The sequence below is a fragment of the Centruroides vittatus genome, unplaced genomic scaffold (assembly GCF_030686945.1).
Source record: "Centruroides vittatus isolate TY-2023 unplaced genomic scaffold, ASM3068694v2 contig_377, whole genome shotgun sequence".
NCBI classification, from domain to species: Eukaryota; Metazoa; Arthropoda; class Arachnida; order Scorpiones; family Buthidae; genus Centruroides; species Centruroides vittatus.
This window is the reverse complement of record NW_027122198.1, coordinates 628,614-653,533: the sequence shown is the minus strand read 5'-3', so window position 1 is coordinate 653,533 and position 24,920 is coordinate 628,614. Positions and strand designations below refer to the sequence as shown.

General features: G+C 32.2%; 3 protein-coding genes across 7 annotated transcripts in view; 1 reads left to right on the top strand and 2 right to left on the bottom strand.

The window, feature by feature from the left end:
* EDTP (Egg-derived tyrosine phosphatase) overlaps positions 1-4,142 on the bottom strand; it is a 63,146-nt gene extending 59,004 nt beyond the window's left edge. For both annotated transcript variants that reach the window (XM_067270737.1, XM_067270738.1), the window contains exon 1: positions 3,919-4,142. In XM_067270737.1, coding sequence (XP_067126838.1) covers positions 3,919-4,002 — 84 coding nt within the window. In that variant the 5' untranslated portion in view covers positions 4,003-4,142. The remainder of the gene's footprint in view (positions 1-3,918) is intronic.
* Positions 4,143-5,763: 1,621 nt separating this feature from the next.
* LOC136975683 (zinc finger MYM-type protein 1-like) lies at positions 5,764-7,661 on the bottom strand. The gene is made up of 2 exons (XM_067270785.1): positions 6,389-7,661; positions 5,764-5,867 (listed from the first exon to the last, which is right to left on the bottom strand). The coding sequence occupies exons 1-2, from the start codon at positions 7,659-7,661 to the stop codon at positions 5,764-5,766; spliced, it is 1,377 nt and encodes a 458-aa protein (XP_067126886.1).
* A 2,949-nt stretch (positions 7,662-10,610) lies between these two features.
* LOC136975657 (F-box only protein 7-like) overlaps positions 10,611-24,920 on the top strand; it is a 32,214-nt gene continuing 17,904 nt past the window's right edge. For 2 of the 4 annotated variants that reach the window (XM_067270759.1, XM_067270755.1), the window contains exons 1-3: positions 11,869-12,099; positions 22,533-22,588; positions 23,158-23,308. In XM_067270759.1, coding sequence (XP_067126860.1) covers positions 22,569-22,588; positions 23,158-23,308 — 171 coding nt within the window. In that variant the 5' untranslated portion in view covers positions 11,869-12,099; positions 22,533-22,568. Of the gene's footprint in view, positions 10,636-11,868; positions 12,100-14,339; positions 14,391-22,532; positions 22,589-23,157; positions 23,309-24,920 lie in introns of those variants that run through there. The other 2 variants (XM_067270758.1, XM_067270757.1) reach the window with 2 other exon arrangements.

Here is a 24,920-nt window from a genome sequence, read left to right as displayed (position 1 = left end):
TCCAAGTAAGAATAGAATGTCTACTGTTTATTGAAACAAGTCAAAAATGGCTGGATGAGTATGAGCAAATGGACTGATGAGATAAAGCTGGACACTATTTTTCCCCCATCTAATATTTCTCGATGGTTTAACAACAATACAGTCCAAATCAATAACTGGGCAACCTTTCGAAGCTCCTTCCATGATACTTTTGGAGCCAGGCAAGAAAACGTGTGTTGTAAAACAATGTTTAGAACAATTATCCTAAATGAGGATAATGAGTCCTAACATTCAGGACATGCTTGCCCTGCCTCCAAGTTGATCTGAACATGCCTGATAACTATAAACTTGAGCATTTGATAAAAGTAGTTGCAGAAGATTTATTTAATATTCTTATTATTGCCACTGATATTATCATGACAGCTGTTTTTTACTATTAGTAATACTACTAATACTAATAGGTATATTCAAAATCTCAGCATCAATCCAGTGAAATAATGCCAGAAGTGATGCAACTGCTGGCGTTTTCTGGAGAAAACAAACACCAACTGCCAGGAATTTTGAGAGAAAAACAATAAAAATGGCACAATGTGGACTTCCATGTTATGTTAAATTTATTTTTGAACTTAAATGAGAACAGCTTAATGAAAAATGAATACTGTATTTCAAAAAGAGAAATATAGATAAAGATTTTTTAAATTTCCATAGGAGTTTTAAATAATTAAATCAATACTAAGATTACACTTTAATTAACAGCTAAAAAAATTGTGTGATGTCTATTTTAATATACTAGTATATTTACATAATTCTATTAATGTGCTAACCGTATATTACTTTATTCAGGGTTTTTTTTTATCAACAAATGAATTAAATTCAAAATTGTCAATGCAAAATAGAGCTCTTACAAGCCTCATGGTAGCTGCCATCTTGTTCGTTGATGTATGGAGCACTGAAAAAGATGCTTGCAGTTTGCTGGCAGCAAATGGAAGTCATCTGAGATTTTGAACAGAGATACTGAGAGGTGCTGGCTGCAAGCTGAGATTTTGAATATGCCCATTCATTGAATTGAAGCTAGCAGATTCTGCAGAGTTAAACTGACCACGAATATTTCACAATCTCCCAAATGTAGCAGTTTTGAATCTAGATGTGAAAAATGACAATGCAGTAACACTTACACAAGAGATAATTCAGGAAGAATTAACGAGAATACTTGAATGGCATGCATGGTCAACTGAGCCAATCACGGCAGTCATGGACCTGTTGGAAATGTCTTGTTGAATGGAAATAGACTTATAAAGGAAGTGTCTGATGATAACTAAATCAACAATATTGGAATGAAATACACCAACATTTGGCATATTTCTGATTACATTCCAATCTATTTTCCATGTTGGGTGAACATATTAGATGATATTGTTATAACCAGATGCAAACAAATCAGCCAAGAATGCACACCTCAGCACAGCATCCAGCTCCTAAACATGTTTACAATTATCTTCAATATCAACAGACATTGGAGTCAGAGCAATCAGCAATACTTAATACTGGGTCACCCAATGGAAATCACATAGTCCTAGTGCCAAAAACTGCCAATCACCTATAAGTCATCAACCACAATTAAATTTGCCTTCTATTAAATTGTGATCAATGACCTTTGCCCAGTTGCCAGCTGACACAAAACTGAAAGAAGCACCCTTAAGAGGACTACTTCATCTTGTCAAAATCCTTCTACTTCCAACGTCATACCTTAGCACTGGGGACATATTTCCATAATGATCAACACAAATAACAAAACTCTTGTGGATATGCGGCAATACTTGGAGCATCCAACATCACTTCAGTAATGTGGATGCTCTTGGTACTAAGTTATATAAAGTATCAACTCCAACTTGGCTAGTTGTTACAAGTGCAAGTAGAATGATGCTGTAAGTTCTTCAATAGCTCTACAAGAATCACCAGGATACAAGTTGAATCCTTAACAATCCTTGTGGAACTTTTAGTCTTAAAACATAGTAATCACAATTTGATAGAAAATGAAAATTTTTTTTAAAAAGAACTATCACACTTATTATCAGGATCAACTTCTTTAGTTGGAGGGTGAGAAATCAGAGTTGCTATTGCAACCCTGCTTTACGGAGCAGAGTTGGACAAAGAATGCAAATACTGAAAAGAAATTAAAAGCATTTGAAATGTAGATAATTTGAAGAATGCTGAGAATTCTTTGAGGGCAAGAACAAATGAAGATATCCTGGCAACTGCAAATCAGAAAAGAGCCTTACTAGAAATAGTAAGGAAAATAAAAAGTGAGTTATCTGGGGCATGTACTGTGACACCCAAGTGTAGAAAAACTATTACTAAAAGGAAATAATTGAAGGGCAAAGAGGCAAGGGTAGGCCAAGAATGAACTGGTTCATTACCATCAGGAATTGGACATACTTAACGTACGAAGAGTGCTCAAGAGAAGCACAAGATAGATAGATCATGGTGGCGTGACATGGTCACGCCACCATGATCTATCTATCTTGTGCTTCTCTTGACAGAAGACACCTACAGAAGATTGTGGCATTGTCAGTAATTAAATCACGAGATAGTTGTCATTTTTACATATCCATTTTAATTACTTTATAAGATTATATTAATATGTGAAAAAGCAAAATCCACTATCAACAAAACCCTCACTTATAGAAACTTCAAAGTTAAAAGAAATTTTTCCATGAGTTTTTACATTTAATATATTAAAATTTAGTGCATAAAGTTTTACTTATCTATAGTTAAAATAATAATTACCTTATGAAATTACTTCTTCCTTCAATTTGATTTTATTTATAAAATATATTTACAGAACACTAATTTTATGGAAGTCAAATTATTAATCTAAAACAGATTGTTTCGGCCGATCTAATAGAAATTTGAACATTGGTCCAATAACAGTTTTAATTTGGTCGTTTTTAACAGTTTTTTTTATAAAATAAAACTTTAATTCAAAAAAAAACGTTCCGAAAAATCATTCCCATATTTGTTTTAAATGAAACAGTTCACTTAAAAATGTTTTGCATAAAGCAAATAAATTTTTATAAATACAACAACAATCTATTTTTAATAGGACAATCATTGTGACAGTTACAATTTTAACAAATCTGCCTAATTTTGTAATTATTATCTATTATAAATGTCATATTATTTAATAAAGTATTTTGAGGATAAGTTATGCAGAAAAATTGACTCATTCTACTATTACTACACATCAAATTTTAATTTTTGCGAAATGTGTTAAAATATATCTGAAAATCCCTTGAAATATCCAAATTGCATAATCATCTTTCACAAATTTAATTTCATATAAAAAATGCATTTACATACAGTTTTATATAAAATAACCCAACATCTGCCAATAAATTTATACACTTTTTAAAAAAATAAAAAGTTTGTTTTATGTAAAAAAAAATTTAAGTTCTTTTATAAGTTTTTCCATCAGAAAAAAAGTAATTATTTTTTAAAACTGAGAAACATTTCACTAATGCTGTTTCTACAGTATTACAATACTTGAAAAAAAAAATAGTGAAGTAAATGAATAAATGGAAATATATATTTAAAAATTTACTGTTTATTATAATTTCTTTCTAAGTTAAATCAATTAGGCACTAAAAGAGTTCTACAGGAACTCGAAAATTTAATACTCAATTACAAACTTTCTCACGTGACTAACGAATCTGTAATTGCATACTTAATAAGTTACAACAGCCTAAAAGCGCGATTACAGAAAAGTACATTAATTAGATCTATCTCTAAATATACTTTACCGAATTAAGAAGAGAAATTATTCATAAATTTTATAATGGCAAAATCGTAAACAGTCTTCGCATTTTCTGTTCTCTTAGATTAAATTTCGCGTAAAACATTGCACAAAATTTTCGACAATTTTATGCAAATTACATTTACCTTGCTGTTTTCCTTTAATTTGTAGGGATATTTGGAGAAATATGTCAATAATCCTCTGACGTCGTCGACAGACACTAATTCCATCCTATTGTCATTTCAATATCCCGCCTTCCGCTACTTAAACTCGATGTAAAACTTTCAATTCGGAGCATCCAGCACACTAATATCTGATTTTTCCATGGTTTGCACTGCAAAACCGCCATCGAAATGTGTCACGTGTGGAGCTAAAACGTCCCCTGGTGTTTAAAAATGGCGTTTGAATAATTTTACCGTTCTTAATTAATTTGGATTGACCTCTCCATGTTCGATTAAATTTATTTCTTATGTTAAATAAAAATAATTCTTTTAATAAAATTATGTAAGAATATATAATTACGTGTTATGGTTTATCTTGTATCGGCTAGTTGGGCATGAGCTTCTAGGCTATATCGTCCCGTGGTAAAGTGTGGCGTAATTGTCATATAATGTTAGTTATATGCGTTTATGATGGTCGTTACGCGGGAAATAATGCTTTCCGGGAAGTCTTTTAAGGATAACTGCCCCTATTCGGGCGTTACAGACGTGGAGAAAACTCGAAAACTCCACGTGGCCAGCAGTGGCAGACAGGGCCGGATTTACCAATCCAGGGGCCCTGAGCACAAATTCGGTGGGGGTCCCCCTTTAAGAGTAGGCAAATTTGATGATTTAGAAAGTTTACACAAAATACTGTACTTTCAATTAGATTTGAACTAGGAAGTTGTAAATTTCATTTAAAAATAAGGTTATTGTAAACATACATATATTTTATAGCGTAAAACTAATTATTTTAATTTAACTGAAAAATACCCATGTGAAATTTTTTCCAGAAATTTTCCGATGTTTCATAGGTTTTTTCCCGGGTTTGGTTTTCTCTGCCTGTTGCCCTCATGATAGGCCACTAGGCTGTCGCGGTAATAGAAAAAAATTATGTTTAAACATAATTTTTTTTAGTTTTGTGGGGGCCCTGGGCACAGGCCCCAAATGCCCTTATGTAAATCCGGCCCTGGTGGCGGACTAAGGCTAAAGCGGGCCCTAGGCAACATTGTAATTCCGGGCCTATTTTTCAGTCATGACACATACTTTGCGTTTGGTAGTTTGGTTTTAAAGCATATAGTATGTAGTTCTATTTAATTATCGGATTCCAAGAAAAAAAAGGAAAAAAATAATATACATGTACAAAAATTAAATAAACATAATTTATTAAAACAAACAATAATACTGAAACAAATATACCCAGATTGATTAGTTATATTGCCTTTTTTCTCACTTTTAATTCTGCAAACTCGTCAATTAGTTTGTCATAATTAATAGAGTTATTTAATAACTCTTTTTCTATATAAAGTAATGATAAACTATTTAATTTTTGTTGGCCTAACGTGGATCTTAAAAAATTTTTTATTCTGGCCATTACTGAGAATGATCTTTCACCGCTTACATTGCTTATTGGAAGGGTTAAATAAACTCTCAGAATTATGTTTAAATTAGGGAATGTTGAAATAATATTATTTTCCTGAATAAATGACCATATGGATACAGGCGAAATAATATTTTCTTTACTTATAAAAGTCTTAAATTGTAATACTTCATTTTTCAGTTCTGCTAGGTTTAAATCTTGTTCATAACATTTTAATTCCTCTATTGAAGTCACTAACATCACTATTATGAAAAATTGGTTTGAATTTATCGTTAATAGTTTTATGTCCCTCAGATCTTTTTTTAATGTTGCTAATTAAAGAATCGCATACAACAAAAAAAATTATTAACTTTAAAATGTTCTTTGCCACTGAATCTTATTTCATGTTCTGGAATTTCATCATGAAATAGTTTTCATATTTTCTGCCGTTTGTTATCATTAGTATATGCAATATCTTTAACTTTTTCTGCTTCTTTTTCTAAATTGTCAAAATCATCTCTAACAGTTTGTATGAAATCTATCAATGAATCATATATTAAAACTGCTGTATTTAGGTATTCGTCTTTTTGTTGAAGAGTTTTGTTTGAAGCATCTATTCTCTCTAAAATCTTTTCCCATATAGTAAGTAACAGTACATACTCAAATGTATCAAGTTTTTTTATGTAAATCGGCAGCTTCGGACCTTGTTAATGGTTTTTCATCTTTGTTTGAGGAAAAATGACGTAAACAATGTTTAATTTCTTCATAATTTTCCTTTAAGGATTTCACAGCATCGGAACGAGCAGACCACCTGGTGTCACAAATAGGTTTAATACTCAAGTGTTTGCTCTTACAAAATTTTTGTAATGCATTCCACCTATGTGTAGAACTTGAAAAAAAATACGTACAATTCCTGAACGATATTGAAAAAAGTGGTCATTTCCATGCAACTTTCGGCAGCAGCGTATCCAATTAAATTTAATGAATGATTTGCACATGGTATAAAATGGGCAGAAAAAATATGTTGTTTTATTCTGGATTGGAGTCCCTTATATTTACCTGACATATTAAACGCATTATCATAACTCTGTCCCCGACAGTTAGTGATGTCTAAATCTATATTATTTAAAAATTCTAAAATAACTTTCTCCAACTTTTCACCCGTATGAGAAAATATAGATAGAAATCCCAAAAATCTTTCTTTTATACCACTTGGAAGAACATAGCAAATAATGACGGTCAGCTGATCTACGTGAGATATATCAGGTGTTGAATCAATAATTAGAGAGTAAAATTTGGCTTCCTTTATTTCGTTCACTATTGTGAGTTGTAAATCTTTCGATATAATAGAAATAAATTCATCACATATTGTAGACGAAAAATAGTTTATAGTACCGGTGCCGCAGTTTGCATATTTTTTCATGTGTTCCCGCAAAAATGGATCGAACTCGGATAAATATTCCAAAGCACCTATATAATTACCATTATTTTCACTAAAAAACACTTCATTTTTACCACGAAACGCTAAAGAGTATGAAGAAATAAATTTGATTGTCGTTACCACACGTTTAAGTACTTCCCTCCAATATTTTTTTTCATTTATAATTTGTTTTTCCAGTTCAGTGTCAATGCGTCCGGTAATTTTAGATCTTGTTATAAAAATTAAAATGGAGTTAATGTGGTCACTGGAGTTTTCATACTCTGACAATTTTTTATGTACATTTTTCCAATCATTCGTCCCTTTTGTCATTAGCGTTGTTTGCTTGGAAAATAATTTACAGACGTAACAGTACAATAAGTTGTTGGTTTCAGTAAAAGCCAACCAATCTCTTTTAACTTTTTCCTCGCTATTAATAGTTCTGAAGAAGGAGGCAATAGTTAATTTTCTTGTAATTTGTTTTGACCCTTTGTTGCATCGAATAGAAGATGATTCCAAAGATCCATTTATTGATTTTGGTGGATTTTTTATATAATACTCTCGCATGGCGTCTGTTAAGTATTCTGGCCATAATGCAATATCGTTTACAAAACTCTTAGTTTCATCATTACTTTGACATGATTTTAAATTTATATTTTCTCCTTTTGTTTCATCTTCACAAACGGAATTGCTTGGTTTCTCCTGCTGGTCTTTTTGCAGAATAGTTTCGGACACAAATGATGTTTCTGGAGTTTGAGCAGGTGAAATTTGTGAAAATGATGACGATTGTTGTAATTGTTCTCCATCTACAGTTAAAAATTTGTCCAACGATCTTTTTATTTGTTTTGCCACTTTATCTCGATCTGCTTTTCGTTTTCTTTTTTCACTTCCACTTAAATGTTTATAGGAACTCATTTTAAAGACCACGTACTAAAAAGAAAGAAGAAAATGATCTTCAATTAAATTTATTTTTACTCAATATCACAATCACAAACAAAATCACGATTTGTGGCATTTTATATTATATATTATTTTAATTAAATAGTGTAATACTTTTATAAAAACTTACATTTTTATTTTAGAAATTCCAGAAAGTATTAACTATAAATCTAAAACAATCTATTTGCAATCAAGTCTAGGTACTTATGTCTTAATTGCACAATTTTCGATCACAACTCACATAAGATGCAATACGTTCAGGAGACACTGATTTTAAATAGCTACGTTTGACTTTATAAAATATAAATTTTCATATTTTAACGTACTTTGCATTAATTAAAATTAATATTTTATTATAACTGCATTATGTATCTTTTACAAATTCCTATACTGCATGTGAAAAAAACGATAAGATTGCTATTGTATATTCGAATAATTCAGTGGCGGAAGGAATGTCGAAACCGGGTCAGTTTCCAATCAGCCAGATTATATAAGCATTGGCACATGCGATTTATAGAGCACCAACCTCACCCGGTTTAGCTGGTAGAAGCAACAAACGCATAAAGCATCTAATTTTATATCCCGGACCGGTTGTGGGCTGTTAGCAGCCTTCCTGCTAGATATTCGGCCGCCCTCGCCCGATTATGTGAATCATGAGTAGACTAGATCAACGGCGGGCAACCCCCGGCCCGCGGGCCAGCTACGGCTTGCGAAAAGTTTCTATCCGGCCCGCGAGATCTTTAATAGATTATTAAATTGGAAAAATAACTAATTAATAGTTATTTTTCCAATTCTTTGTAATTTTCGAAAACAATAAGAGAAATAAATGTAGTAATTAACTTTTTATTTATTTATTTCATATTTGCAGACTAAAAAATTACAAGTCACAAGAAGGCGTCAATTAACTACTACGGCCCGCGGAAAAAACGTAAAATTTATTCTGGCCCATGTTATAAAAAAGATTGCCCACCCTAGACTAGATTTATAACTTAACCCAACCGATAGGAATTTACTGGCATGTTTTTATGATAGTTCTGTATAATTGACAGGAGTTTTAAAAAAACTCCATTAAAATATTTGATATATTTATTCTGCGTTTATTCTGCTCTCCCATCTTATATTACTTACGGATTTCAATGTTAAACCGGTGATATTACGATTTAGTATGTCCCATCTGTAAGGGGACGCAGAAAAAACGTGTACAATTCTAGTACAGTGTTAAAAAATTAACTGTTACTTTGGCAGCATCATTTACAACCAAATTCAATGAATGAGACGTACAATGGTACAAAAAAGTTCTAGAATTTATTTTCCTTAAATTTACGATTTATGTATCGGTTGTCATAAAAATTTCTTTCCACTTCTTTCCCAAGACTACAAATATTCAAGTACAAAGTAACCGGTTTCAACTTATTTCTACTTAAGAAGTAGTTAAATAATTAAGCGATTAGGGAATTAGAAACATATATAAAACCCTGATGAAAAAGCCGAAATTTTACTTAAACAGAAGCTTAACCGAACCAATCTCTTGCCGAGTATAGTGGGGTCTGATCTCTTCATAATATTAGATGTAATAAAGACAAAAATTTTCCAGTTCAATGAGAGTGACCAAAAAGTTGTAAATTTTGGAAATTTCCGTGAACACTCGGTCCTAAAACGATTTAGTTGGAAAACGAACGACAGACAATCTGTTAAGTTTAACATGTTTAGATTTTTACAGCTATGGTGAGAAGCGTTTAAAATCTACAACAACCCTGTCGCGTCCTTTGACATATACTAGTGCTGCGACAAAAGAGGCATTTGACATTGACCGGTATCGGCATTCGGTTTGGCACGCACACACCTACCTGTACCGTCTCTGATTCCATTCATTAGCCACTCGTAGAGAGCTATTTCACTAAGTGGATTGTTTAAAGATTTAAAAAGTAAAGAATATTTCGTTATTTTTATGTACGTTTCTTCACAAAGTTATATTTAATTATAAGTTTCTTTAAAAGTATATTCATACAACTGAAGAATTTTTTGTACTAGGCATGTATATTCATCACACATTTTGTTTTACCAAGTACGTTTTTTTAATAATTTTAGTTTTAGCCCTTACATCGTGACTAGTGATTAAAAAATTTATTTTAAAAAAGTTTAGGCTCAAGACCGTATAATAAAAAAGAAAACATTATTAAAAGAGAAAGACCAATGCCTAAATTAAATATAAATACGTTAACAAAAAAATTTCGACATTTTGACGATAAAATTTATGACGAATGACGATTCTTGCGTAAAATTGAAGCAATTTGGAAATCAAAGCGGAATAGAATTTAACATTGGTAGACAATATAAAATAAATATTGAAAATTATAACGAGATAATTACGATTAATAGGTATATCTAAATTAATAGATGTTATATGTTTTTTCTCAAAGCAAGAATTGGCATTTAGAGGGCATAGGGAATTTATTGAATCTAATAAGAAAGTTTAATATAATTACCTCTGTTATTTATTAAGTACGTCAGATAATCTATTAAAAATACATTTAAAGAAGTATACGGTTTTTACTGGCTTATCGAACAAACGAATACGAACGGGTCCTGACGCGCAATTAATTGATTGCCCCTATAAGTCGGCTTCTTACAGAAACACAGCTTCCCTATCATCAAATGTCACGGCACGCCACTGGTTCTAATTCAATTTTAAAAATATTCCTTTTCACTGAAAAAATATAGTATGGCATTTAATATTTTTGTGATTATTTAATGATGTTTTATGCAAAGTTACAATAATGAAAGTGTATTTTTTCATTCCTGTTCGATTATTATCATAAATACTTTGAAATGTCTGCTTAGGTTGGTTGGTTAGTTAGTGTTTTTTAGCACAAGTCATACAGGTTATGCTGCACCGTAATATCTACTTAGGAAGCTCGTTATAATGTCCAATAAACTCATTTTTTCTGTGGTTAGTTGGTGCGCTCTTCTTTCTATAATATTGGCAAATATTATCGTTACACTGCCGGAAGATCAATGCCGTAAAGGAGCATCTCTCTATCACTCTAGTGTAGCCGAGTAATAAATAACAGAATTCGGAGAATCGCTCGGCCTTGATAAAAATTTAATGGTTTCAAAAATTATTTCAAATCCTGAATATACAAATATTCACGCTTACATATACGCTACGATATACAAACTAACTGGGACCGGTCGAAACAATACAACTGACGGGTTCTCAAGTACCGACAAACAAAGAGCTTACTATAGCTCTTTGTTTGTCGGTACCCGATATTAGTATAATTTAGGTAGGTAACCCCTTAGGTTTAACTTAACTAAATTATACTAATATCGGGCCCAAAATTTTGGGTAAGATAAAAGAGTCATAGAATTATACAGGAATTATACAGAATGAAAAGTTCAAAGTGGTGACTGGCAATAATAAAAAAAAAACAACCTCGAATCCGTTCCTTAATAATTGTCTTCTTTACGTACTCGTCCTCACGTAACCTCCGTCCTGCTTTCCTCTCTTCCCGAAAGTGTCTTCTTTATTCCCCTACGAATCTCCCTCCCTCCTCTGCCAGTAACCCCTCGACAGATCGGGTGCACCTCCTTTTGTTTTATAACAGATCAGACCACATGGGTCAACTAACTACAGTGTGGTTAGGGAAACAAGCCGGAAGTACAGTTTTACCGCAGGAAGATGGTATAAGGAAAATAAAGAAAAGAAAAATAAATAACAAGGCTTAATAAAGCAACACTAGGAAGATTCGAGATCCGACTTGGCTCAGAAATTTGGTCCGAATTGTATAAGAGCGGCAGTTTTCCCTCACGCTTGGCTTTGTCTAACTCACGATGAACATGAAAAATACTCTGGTACCCAACATCATTGCATCAGCAACGACGTATTTTGAAAGAATTTTTCGGAAAGTGGTTCGTCCGGATATGTCGGGCTCCGTCCATCATCACCCAAATGCCTCATTGTGGCCCATAGCAGGCTTGCTAAAAAGACCTCTTGCTGCCCACAGGGAAGTAAGGGTTTTCAAAAAACGTATTTTGTAGATGGAATTGAAAAAAAAAGCATGATAGTATCCAAGGCAGAGTTATTTTTAATTCCAAGTTAAAGAAAAGTTAACACTTTTTGTCTTGGAATTTGAAAAAAAAAAAAAAAAAAAAAAAAGAGAGAGAGAGAGAGAGAAACAGGAGAGAGGATTCGAACAGAATAGAATGGAATAAGATTTAGCTTATCGAATTATATTGAGATTGTTTCTTTTTATTAATATTGGTGTGTTTACTAAAGCTACAAAAACTTTACCTTGCATATATCCCGTTCAGTTAATTAAATATACATGCTAGAAAGGTTCACTCGCAGTGAAAAGCATTTATTTTTCTTCGACTCGGGAAGTTAGCTAGCCAAGAATATATACTGTAAACGGTAATGATATTTCATATTTTTAGTTTATTCAAGTGGATTCTTTTTAATCTATTTTCAACTACTGTATTCAATACAATTAATTTTTTTAATCGATTAACAATGACTTTATGTAGTCGATTATCCTGTATCATCATTTACGGTTTTTTTTTTAAATTATTTTTCAAGATATAATTCCTATCAGTTTGACTCTAGTCATTCAAATTCATTAATAAACGTATTTACAAATTTAACTGAATTTATAAAACTAGCAGATGAGCCCGATACCCCAGTTAATTCTCATTATAATGGAGAATTAACTTACTTGGATAAAATGATTAATTTTAAATTCTAAAATTTATAAAAACTTGTTTGGAACATTATATTTCGAATTTGGAACTAATTCAAATATTCGTTCGAATTCGTTTATTTTGGATTTATTGATTTTGGGTTACCCGAACAGTGGAAATGATAAAAAAATTTATTAATTTCCAAAATGTATACTATTAACTTTCCTTCTCTATAATTTACAATTTATACTGACTAAAACTAATTCTTTTCCTCTTTCCTCGGGGGATGGAATCAATGGTGATATTCAGCGGGTTCGCACAGGTTCGGCCGAACCCGTTGTTAAAATTTTCAGTTTCCCGAACCTTGTTAAACACACGGAACATTTCTCAGTGGTTTTGTTTTTTTTTTTAAAAAAATAGGTATTAAAATATACGTATTATACTCTGTAACACTACTAAACTAGAGCCTTATACTCCGTTCGCACCGAGCATTTCAATCTAGATTGTGAGCAAGGTCGGGACTACGTCTTGGTGCGATCTCTCTCGACCGTTTCAATCTCGATTGAAACGAGGTTTAATCGCGATCGATTCAAGAGAGTTCTTGAAACTAGATCCAGTCATAAGAGAGATCCCACAATCTCATGCGCGTGAGATAATACAAGATGGCTGTGGAAGACGTGTCGGGCTATGGACAGCGAAATAAAAAGGATATTGTATTACGAGAGATGATGACATCTGTCTACTATGAGTAGTGCGATTCGGGGTAAAAAATTTCTCCGCCTAAAAAAAAAGGTCGACAGCACTAATACACTATTGTTACCTGGTCTTCACCCAGGGCTCGTTACGTTCCAAATACGCCACTGATTATTAGATATATCGCAAGAAAAAATATTGTATTTATTTCTACCCAAAACTTCCATTTCGTTTGTCGGTGATTGTCAGGGAAAAATTTTCTGCTAGCGAACCCTTTGTTAAATATTTCGAATATCACCACTGGATGGAATTTCCAAAAATCTCTTCTTAGTGTACAGTACATTCTCATGGCATAACCTACTAAAACGCAAAAACAGCATTTAAAATAGTACAATAGAAGGCCGAGTTCTTCAAGGTAATCCTTAACCCTCTACCTTTTCTCCGTGGGGGATTTCCAAAAGTTTTTTATTAGGGTGCATTCTCACGGCGTACCTACTAAAACGCAGTTAAAAATAAAAAGTCGCATCTAAAATAGTACAGTAGAAGCTTTGTTTTTTAGGAGAAGCCATAATCCTCTCCCTCGCGAGGAGAAATTTAGAAAATCCCTTCTTAGTGTACATTCTCGTGACGTACGCTAACTGTGTACCAAATTTCAACTCCTAACCGTTTCGGCTCTGCGCTTATTATTATCATTATTAACTCATCTCGATTATATTATAAGATGAAAAAACAACCAGAAACTCTGTTTCTTTTTGTCTCTCTATTTTACTAAAATTAAATTCCATTCAATTCGTTGTTTGATCCTCGGAGTACCACCAATTCATTTTTTTAAAACTCTTTCCGCCCTGTGGGCGCTAAGAAGGCCTCTTTTTGCAAGCTCATTATGGATTCTGCCAGGCCCATAATGGGTGGGCCGGGTGGTGAAGGATGGGGTCCGACGTATCCGAACGGACCACCCCCCGAAAAATTTCCGGGGATTTTTCGAGCCGTCCGAAATTCGAATCTTGGTCCCTCAGAGCGGTGGGCTGCCACCTTGATAGCTCGACCATCCGGCCTGCCTCTAATTCATTATTAGCTTTTTTCTACTTTTTTCGATATGATAATACTTTACACTTAGAATTAAACAATACAATTAAAACAATATTTTCAGTTAGAATTGAGAAATTTAAATTATTTACTGCATAAACAGTCTCGGACACTTCCATCGTATTTATTATCAACCATTCGATTTTATCACGATCTTTTTATTAACCAGAGGGCGTCATCCACTAACGATATGGCCGCAGTCGTTTGTTTACAAAATCTGTCAAATCACCAATAAAAATTTAAAAGGCAAGTTTTGTTCGATGCATTCTAATTACTCGTCGAACGCCGTCAATCATTTTACCGTTCGCCCTAAATTTATTTTAAGATTTAATTGTAAAATAACACCTCGGTTACTTAAATTTCGCTCAAAATTAATCGATCATTTATATTTTGCGGATTTTGATCACCTATTTCTTAGTTATTCATCGTCAGTCTTGTAAATCTAGATAAAAACTGAACGTAATTATGTCTTAAGATCTGTGGATAATACAGATCTTAAGACAAAATTACCAAAATAATAAATTCGATTATATTTATTATTTTGGGATTTGCTCCTCTCTTAAAGCGGACTTCGCAAGCTGTTCCATCCAGTGCCGTCTTTAGGGGAAGGCCTACGGGGCCCGGTCCAAGGGCTCCGAGGTCGTAGGGGCCCCTGAATCCGAAAGTAATAAAGTTACAAACAAAACAAATAGGTTACTTGAAATGAAGAAACCATTAATGATACGATTGAAATTACTCCTCTAACACGTAGTGTGAAGTGTTGAGTAGAGGGTGAAAAATCTCACTGGCTAAAAAAAACAAAGTCAACAGATTTTCTGGGATATGTTAAAAGGGTGATAGCACGATATCCATAACCGGTCTCACCTGTGCTAGCTACACTAGCGACCCCTAGGTCTGTAATCTAGTATTGATTCTGTTTCTTCATGGGGGCCCCTAACATTCTTCTGGCCCAGGGCCCCTTACATTCTAAAGACTGCACTGGTGCCATCAGCTTTTTATTAATGCAAATGTTGAGATGGTTGGTAGAATTGGAACTGAGAGTGGAGCCTAAAGATGTTGCTGAATTACTTTCGTCTTGTCGCTGAACTCTAAGAAATGAACATTTGCTTATGGTTGAAGAGCAAATAAGGAAAATCTTGAGGTGGAGTCTACTCTTGATGAAGGTCCCAGTTTCTATCAGTGATATGCAAAAAAAGAAAAAAAAAACAGAAATTGGAATATGCTAGTCAAATCAAAAACAATTGGCAGATGGAGTGATGAAAATTTTGAAATTTCTGAAGTTAATAGAATGATGTTAAATGAAATTGCATTTTATAAAAAAAATACTTGGAGTGTCAGTCCATAAGGCAAATTATTGTTGTATCTGAGAAAGTGTCGTGGCGTTCTGGAGTTGATTGGCTTTTGATCTCTGTGTGCGGTCATTGGGCGTCTCTGTCGAGCTCTGCACTTTCAAAACGAATAAGATTCGTTGAAAATTCAGATGATAAAATTCCACCATCTCTCTCGATTTTTCTACTGTGAATATCCAATTTTTAAGTTTGTTTTTCGGCGGTCGTAGTCTGGAGACGATGAACTTACAGCATTGATGCCCGGAGTGGTATGCCAGAAAAATCATCTTGCGTGTAACGTATCGCGCAATTTTGGTGTAGAGAGAACGAATAGAGAATTGCCGAAGAGACTATATGTGGGAGAGGTGGATGGAAAATATGGTAGAGGAAGGAAAAGAAGGTCTCGGATTGGAACGAGTGAACGAATATCTGAAAGAATGTAAATGTCGAGTCAGAAAGAGAATGCGAGAAAGTGTGCTAGAAGAGGCATGAGTGTGTCTGGAGGGAAGGTGTGAAGAAGGTTGCTGAATAGTTAGTTTGTAAGATTGTAGTCTCTTTTTGCTTGCTGCTCACCATTTTTGCATACGAGCAGGACAATATGTATGTATGCATGTATTAGAAGTCTAAAACTTTGGCAAGCATAGACATTTTTAAAGATAAAAATGCTTACTATATGGCACGTGGATTCAAAAAAATTTGCTATTCCTCCATAACCAATATTTCAGGTAATAATATTGCTTACATTGACAGATTTTCAGCCTGTTTTTTAGGTCTAATGTTGTTATGCCTTAAATGCTAGTGCAAACACATTTTTAGACTTTTATATATACTGACAAGTGGAAAAAAAAGACTTTGTTTCACTTTAAGGCAGTTTCTCTTTATCCATCCCTGTTGCCCAATCTGATTTGCATTGATCTGATCCCTAACCTGCCTTATTACTGGGTGTTCCTGTATAATAAAATGTAAGCATTATTGTGAATTACGTTAATGGTTCTTAATTGGAAGAAGGCAGTAAATCTTTAAAAAGAAAAAAGTTGGTAAATTAATTATATAAAGTGTACAAAAATAACAAATACAGATCCTATTTAATGTTTAATCTGCATGAGTTAATACCATGAAGTAAATTTCACAATTAACTTTTTTTGACAGTTTATTCTGATGATAACAATATTGTATTGTAATTACATATTTTTCCATTAATTCTATACATATTAATTTCCACTGTGCTGAGTTTGATGTTATGTTTACTATATTTTACATGTTTTATATGTAGTGTCATAAGTAAGCAGTTACAATGGGTGCAAAGCAAGCTTCGAAATGGGGTACCAAGAAATGATCAGTATTATATTTTCATTTTCAAATTTTAAATTTTGCTGCCATGGAAACCGATTCTGTAATGTTTTTGGTTATAGTAAAAAATTTTAATAGCTGAAAACAACAAAACTGTGCTATATTGGACCTTTTTCTTGTTCTAGTGTTTTTTTTTTTTTTTTTTTGTTGCCTGGAATGATGGAATTGATTACAACTTCATCTCGTGCTGTCAAGAAAGTTTCAAAAACTTGTATTCAATTTTATACATTGATTTCTTAAAAAGCTATTTATTTTCTTGAGAAAATTCTTGGTAACCAAAATTATTTAAAATTAAAAATATAAAATTTTCAATAGATCAGATAATCAGATCTTTATTATCCTATACAAAATTTATCAAAACAAATATTTTCGACAGTAACTTTGGTAATTATAATTACCAAATAAAGTTGCAAATTTAGCTAATTTTTAGTTATACTTGGATGATTAATGAAACAATCTATCTATATGAATTACCAAAATTATAATAGTCTGGCTAATTTTTATGATGCTATCTAGCCATAAAGAATTTTATTTATTTTACATTGAATTTTGGAAATGCCATCAGACAGTTGACTTCACCCTATTACACAACAAGCCCAAATAAGGATTAAAAATTCAGTAAAACAAAGAAAAGATAAATAAAAGTTATATCAATAACACAATGCATAAAATACATGTACAGCAGAAAGGTATGTAAAAATACATATAAAATACATTTATTAAGAAACATAAACATCATATATTAAAAAACATATATATGACAGTATGATAAGTAAAAAGAGTTTTTGTAAATAGCAAAAAATGTGTAAATAAAAAATTAAAAAATAAAATAAAGAAATAAAAAGTAAATATAAATTTAAAAGTTATGTAAAAATGTCCACATACCTGCTTATAACAAGGTTATTTTTCATGAAGTATAAATGCCATTGGGCCCATATTATCTGCAATTTGACTTTTAAAACAAATCTGTGTGACAAAGACAAAGACAAACAAAAATGAGTAGTATGAATACATGTAGTGTTGCAAGTGTTTCTTCCAGGGATTCTTATACATAACCAATGTTGTGGAACTGGACAGTTAAAATATTTAATTTTCTCTTATAAATCCAGAAGTCCTAGTCTTACCCTAGCAACATTAGGTTAGTGATTGTGTGGCAAGTTACTAAAGTTATTTAAAAGTAGATGAAGTTTATCAAGTTCTCTAGTTATTTTTGCAACTAGAGAGGGAGCACCCATGGACCAAATGGGAAGGCAATAGTCTGAGGGATTGAAAATATGCAAAGAATATGAACTGTAAAACAGATTTAGAGGATATGGTTTTACAAAAGCACCATAACATCCCCCAATAGATAGCTAGTGATTTTCTATCTTGTCTACATGGCTTTTAAAAGTTAATTTAACATCAAAAATAATCTCAAGATTGTTGTATGTATCTTGCTATGGCCTAAATTTGGCTAATTTATCCAGATTTATCGCACCTTATAGGTCAAGTGATGCAAACAGAGTTAGAGATCAGATCCAAAAAATATATGCTTTTATTAACATTGGAAATGCATTTGGACTCTACAGTTCGTCATTAGTGCAACCAGTTTGTGTAGATGACTACAAGCAGAAAATTCTGGCATATATATAAAGATAATATGATCCTGTTCTTAATGACAGTTGACAGCTCGAAAATGCAAATATACCTCCAAATTAACAGATTGTAGAAGAAAAGACTAGCCAGTTTTTTAACACACAAGTATAAAGTTTAATTGTACTGTACATAGTACTAATTAACAGCATTACAGCTAATATGATCCTGTTCTCAATGGAATCATTTAACCAACAACTGTTTTCCTATTAAATAACAGGTATTTAGAGGAAAAAGGAAACAGGTGGTAACACAAGTAAAAAAAAAAGTTCACACTATAGTTAAAAGTACAGTTGATTAAAAGGTTGAATAAGATTTTCCTATTTTTCTCCTTGGCTGTGCACAAAGATTGTTGTATGTGCTGACATATTGCAATGCATGAGTATTTAAAAATAGGGTGGTAGGGACAGATTCCTGAGTGAAGAAAAACCACATTATTACAGATTCTTGTATATTAATTCTATAGTTAACTTTACTAAAGGCAGAGGATAAGAGATGTAGATCAAATTGGAGAACAGTGGGGTTGTGGTTTAACAGCTTTATTTCTGCTTAAATGATAACAGAAGAATTTATATTAATAAACAACTTGTTGATGTAAGCAGAAAAGTCCACTTAGAATTAATCTTTATTGAATATTGATTAAAGGTGGAAAATTGAGAAAAGTAAAATCCCCTACGTTGACCTTGTATACTCATATATTTTACATACTGGATAAATAGAATATGGTAAAAAAAAACCTTTAACAATCCAGCAAATAAAATTTACTAAAATAAAAACGTTTTCGATCATTTTAACCGATCTTCCTCAGTTACCATAAAATAGAACATAAATTTAAAAATTAAATTAAAACGAGAATTCTGAAATAAACACACAAATAAATAACTGAAAATGTAGTTGTGGACAATAAAAATAAATAATTACAGAAATAAAATAAATAAATAAATAAATGTCTCTTAATAAAAATTAATCTTCATAAAAAGACTGCCATGTTGTAGCCAATGTGTCTGCATCTCTATGGTTGATGCAACCAGTTCTTTTGTGTGCTTTAAAAATCTCCAATCTTTCAAGATATTTCATCGTGTGCATATTTGTTGTTGGTTTGATAATTGATGTTTACTCCCATTGGACATGAATGTCCTGTTGCCGTGTGTAAGCTGATAGCATGGTGTTATCAAGCTTCTTATCAATTGTATATTTATGCTCCGTGAGTCATCGTAAGTTGCGCATTGTGGCACCCACATAGACTAGTTTAGATTCAAAATGTTGGTTGTTTAATGGGATGGAGATTCCCATGGCTGAATTATAGTTATATTGTTTTTTATCATTCCTTAAAATTCTGTAAACTGTAGTGTTGTGTCGATATACTACTTGGAGATTATTATTAGCCTTGGCTACCTTCTTATGTATACTCCTTAAAAATGGGATATAATTTAAAACCACCCTTTGTTTTCAGTCCAATGAGGTATGTTGATGTTTCGTTGCTTGAAAGGTTGTGATTAATTTCTCTATCATTTCCATCAGGTATCCTTGTTGTTCTGCAATCCTTAAGATATAATTTAGCTCTGTTACTGTCATTTATGCTTGTACAATGCATATAAGCTCTTCTTATCCAGGATCTAAAGGCTGCCAATTTGATGTGAAGAGGATTGATAGAGTTATGTGGAATTAAAATGGGTTGAAAACATGGTTTTCTGTATACATTGGTCCAAATTTCTTCGTGTTTGCAAGCGATGGAAATGTCCAAAAAATTTATAGTAGTTTCACTCTCCTGGTCTAATTGTAGGAATAATCCATAGGAGTTATCATTGATCGCTTCCAAAAATTGCTGTAGGTTTGGTTTTCTCTGCCATAGGATGAATATATTGTCCATGTATCTTGCATATAAAATTAATAAGGTGTTGAAATTTGGGTAGAATATTGTTTTTCAATAGTCACAATACCAACTCACAAAGAATCGCTGGTGTGGGATTGCCCATAAGTACGCCTCTTCCCTGTAAATATACCTCGTTCTCAAATTCAAACAATGATGTATAACATACAGGTGCACAAGTTCTAGTATCTGATTGTGATGTTTTGGCACATCTTTAATGTTGGAAAACAAGAAATTTCTTATTGCACAAAAACAAGAAGGTATTTTTATAGAAGGATACATCAACTTGAAGTCTAAGACAGACTGTCATATATTCATTGTCTATTAGAGAAATGACATTGAGACTTTCTATAAGCTGCAATGAATGTTAATTGAAAGTGATGGTAATGAGCTTTAGCATGAAAGAATTTGACAAGTTGTTTCTCGATGCTTTGAGCTTTTAAAATTGATAGAATTTCCTTTCAATACCAGATCATAATGCTAATATTGAAAGAATTTTTTCCTTGATTCAAGCTCAATGGACTAAAGAAAGACATTATACACAGAAAGTGTCGGGAACATACTGTTTGTACCATATGATATGCAATTGTACATATATGAAGAATTTTATGATCACTCACTACAAAATGAATTTCTACACAAGATAGGGCATTCTGCAAAATATAATGCTGTTTAGTTCATAGCATTTTTAAAAATCATTAACATGGGAGGCCTCCAGACACAAACACGGCTATCGTCAGTGCCCAAACTGAATCTGATTTGCTGCTGTAGATGACTCAGTTCCATTCCATTGCAGTTCAATCCTGTTGTGAGCAACACCACTCCAAACAGAAGTAATTTGGGTGGCTGTCAATGGTAGCATATGTATTGGCTGTTGCAGTACAAAAGGTTCCTCACCCAGGGGTCTTGAGAAATGGTACAGACAGACACAAGGGCCTGCAATGATGGCACCACCCGTATCTATATGGCAGACAACAATACAATCAACCAAGCTCAGGATGACCTCAGCTAGTGGTCTGCCAAGGGCATCCTGAGCCTGGTTGATCGTATGTGTGAGCTCTCTCCTGTTCACTGGTTTCAACACCACCTCACAGTGTTATCAGAATGACCTAGGTGGCAGACTATTCAGCAAGATGACCATCCAGCTTTTGAGAGGGAAAGGGCCATTCCAATGACTCTTTCCCTCTCAAACTATTTGTTCAATTGGTCTTTCATTGCAATGTAAAGGCATCTCTAGTGATACAGCATCCCTCTGCAACAGGTAAACTACAGACAGGATCCCTCTGTGTGCTTTTTTATAGGCCAAGGGGCACACAGTTTAAAGTCCTTTTCTAGCATTACACAATGAGCCATCATGCTGTAACTCTAATCATTTTCATATCTGCATGAGAGCTTGAGACTTATCTGCATGCTAAGTTTTGCAGTGATACGACAACCCCTTCTTGGTGTTCTAATTTTTATGGCAGAGTGTATATCCAGAACAGTCCTGGAAAGGACATAGGATACTTTTTATTTCCAAAAATTTGATTTGATAAGCTTAATGGAATTATGATATCATTTACAAGAGTAAATAGTTCATACCTATTCCTATAAGATGTTTTGCACAAATAGGAAGTTTTGCTTAGAGGTCAGTGGATGTGAAGTGAACCATAAAATTTGGTTACAATAGATCATTAGTAGATAAAATTTACATTAGTAAAAGTTGTTCAGCCTGTTATTTCAGCAAAATATGTATAATACTGTCCATTTTCACCTGTCAGATTGTCAGTGAGTCCCTACAATTTCTTTCGATGTAAAACATTTTTTTTGTTGGATCTATTATAAGTTTATTATAAGTGCATATTTTTTTTCTGTATATACACTTTTATGTACATGTATTTTTATGTAAGCATATTAACTTTACTTGATATATCACTTTCCTGAGTGAAGCTTGGTACCTCAGCTAGTTATTTAAAAGAATCAAAAACAGTGTAAAAACACTTATTCTCTTATTTTTTAAACTTTCATAGGAAAAGTTCTGTTCTTGAAAACTCCTTCCTGGAGATTTTAGTATCAAAACTCTATATGTTTTCTGTTTAATATTAAAATATACTTTATTCTATCATAATTGTATCAAAATCAGTATTTATTTTGTAGTGCAAGTAATTTTGCACTTTCATGTTACATCTTTTAAAATATCTTTATTTTATTATTAACATTTTTTAATAGAGAATCTGTTATTGTGAATGAAGAATTAAGCCAAGAATGTCAGAAAATTCAAAAAGGTAAATTATAAATATTTCATTATTTATTTATTTTAAAACTTTATCAAATTAGACATCTATTTTTACAATAGACATTCTACTCCTGCCAACTTACTTTGTAATTATTTAGCCCAGCAAAGGATACTTTTTAGTGATGTCTGCCAATATGGCATACTGGCATGTTCTGGATGAAAAAGAGTCCAGAGTATAAATTAGTTAAGTATGAGTTTATGTAGAGGTTGGAGTTGGCACATTTTTTACTGATTTCACAGCTCTGTTTTTCATCAATTTATTTTGCATATTTTTATGTGACTTTCATGAAAAACCTTATTAATTGAAAACATTGAAGATTATTTATTTTTAAAAAGTGATTTTATTCAAAATTTATAGAAATAAACTTTACAGAAATGCTTTGTATCTTTTCTGATTATATTTCAGGTGATTTGTTCTCTCAATTAATCAGAAATCTGTTGAATTTCTATACCATTTCATATATATTCATTATTATTATATATTATATAATAAATAAATAAATTTATTTATTTATTACAGGTTAATAAATTATTATTATTATTTATATATATTTACAGACCTGAATTTTGTTGTGATGTAATAAATAATGACATTCCTCTCCCAGAAGTATTAGAATTATTATATACAAAGAATGAAATTACTGAACCAAATGATGCAATCGTTGTTGTTCTGCATGTCCTCATGTTTGAATTAGGATTCATTCCAAAAGTAAGAGTTTCAGTAATATGAAAATATTCCCCTAAATATAAATTGTAATTTCCAATGAATCTTAAAAAGGAATAAATTATATTTTAGGAATAAATTTTACTTTTCCTTAAACTTTATAATGATTTAACAACAGCACTCTAACAGTTGTCATAATATGATTATAAGAAAAGTTGTGTAAATAATACAATTTTTACTTATGAGATATATAGTATATACAGTACATATATGATTCAACTTTTCTTATATAAGAGATGATTAATTTTAAAATTAATTAAATTAAATCAGAATATACTGTACAAAATCGTTTATTAATATAAAGGAAAAACATGTTTGATAGTTTCAAGATGCAGCACAAAATTTTCATTCATGCATCTTATTTCAGATATGTGCAATATAAATTTATAAAATTACAAATAAAGGAAGCACAAAATGTAATGTAGTAATTAAATTGTGACATATAATCAAATTAAAACATTTATTAATAAAAATTTATTTGAAAGACTTGAATAAAAAGAATTTCATAGATCTGTAGAATAAAACAACAAGATGTACTGTACCAGCATTCACATACATTTTGAAATACACCGTGTGTTCAATTATTGATCATATTTATTGACAATAGTGATAATGGAGGGATACAGACTTGCCATGTTGTTACAGCACAAAAAACAATATTATTTCTTGAAAATGTCTCTACTTGGAATGCTATTCATTCAGGTTCATACACTCACACGCTCGATTGACTACATTTTCCATCATTCTCATAAACTGGATTTTGTATGTATGATAGGCTGAATGCAAACCCTGACACACTGAGCTCTTTGACAAATTAAGAGCTGATGCATGTTTTCATGTGAAATGTTTTAGGCTTTGATTGACAGCATGGCCATGTTTATGCAGCGAGAGTGTAGCGAAAATGACGTCACAAGCAGCTATCGCTACACGTTGCTGCATCATAGTTTAGAAATGCTTTCCATTCAAGCAAAACATGGTTGCCATAATCTATCCTTTAATTCCAGTTACAAAAGTAGTGCTTTGTTAAAGAACTACAATATTTAAATAAAGAGATATAAAGAATTGAGCATTTACTTTTCCAAAAATGTAAACAAAGTAAAGAGATAGGAGATATATAATTATATTTAAAATATAGTATTTTCTTATTCTTCAGATAACTTTCAGAGTCATTTTATAAAATTTAATCCTTCTTAATATTTCCATAATATTTTTATCAATAGTCATTTTGACTTTTTTATTTTCGCAGCATAATATCATATTATACACACAAGCATCTATTTTGCTTTATATGTGTAGCAGACGTAAAAGCTGCTTTATCTTTGCTGCAGCAACCTCTTGCTGCAAACGTTTAGAAACAGTTTGCTACATTACAGCGCTGCATTTAGAAATGGGTTTCAGAGTGTTCATTGTAAAGCACTTCTCGAGCGCTACATAAAAAAACGTGGCCCATTCTTCACATGCTCAATGTTCTCTGGTGTTCATACAGATTTCACATGCTCTTCTGGTTGTCTAATGCAGAAGCCATAGTGTGAAACTTTTTCATCCAGTTCATGATGGTGTGATGATCAGGTACTTTCCCATGTCTTTCAATATTGAA

Coding starts and splice junctions, on each gene's coding strand:
- LOC136975683 (XM_067270785.1), bottom strand. CDS start 7,661: ATGAGTTCCTATAAACATTTAAGTGGAAGTGAAAAAAGAAAACGAAAA. Junction 5,868..6,388: donor TAATGCGTTTAATATGTCAG/GTAAATATAAGG, acceptor ATTCATTGATAG/ATTTCATACAAACTGTTAGA.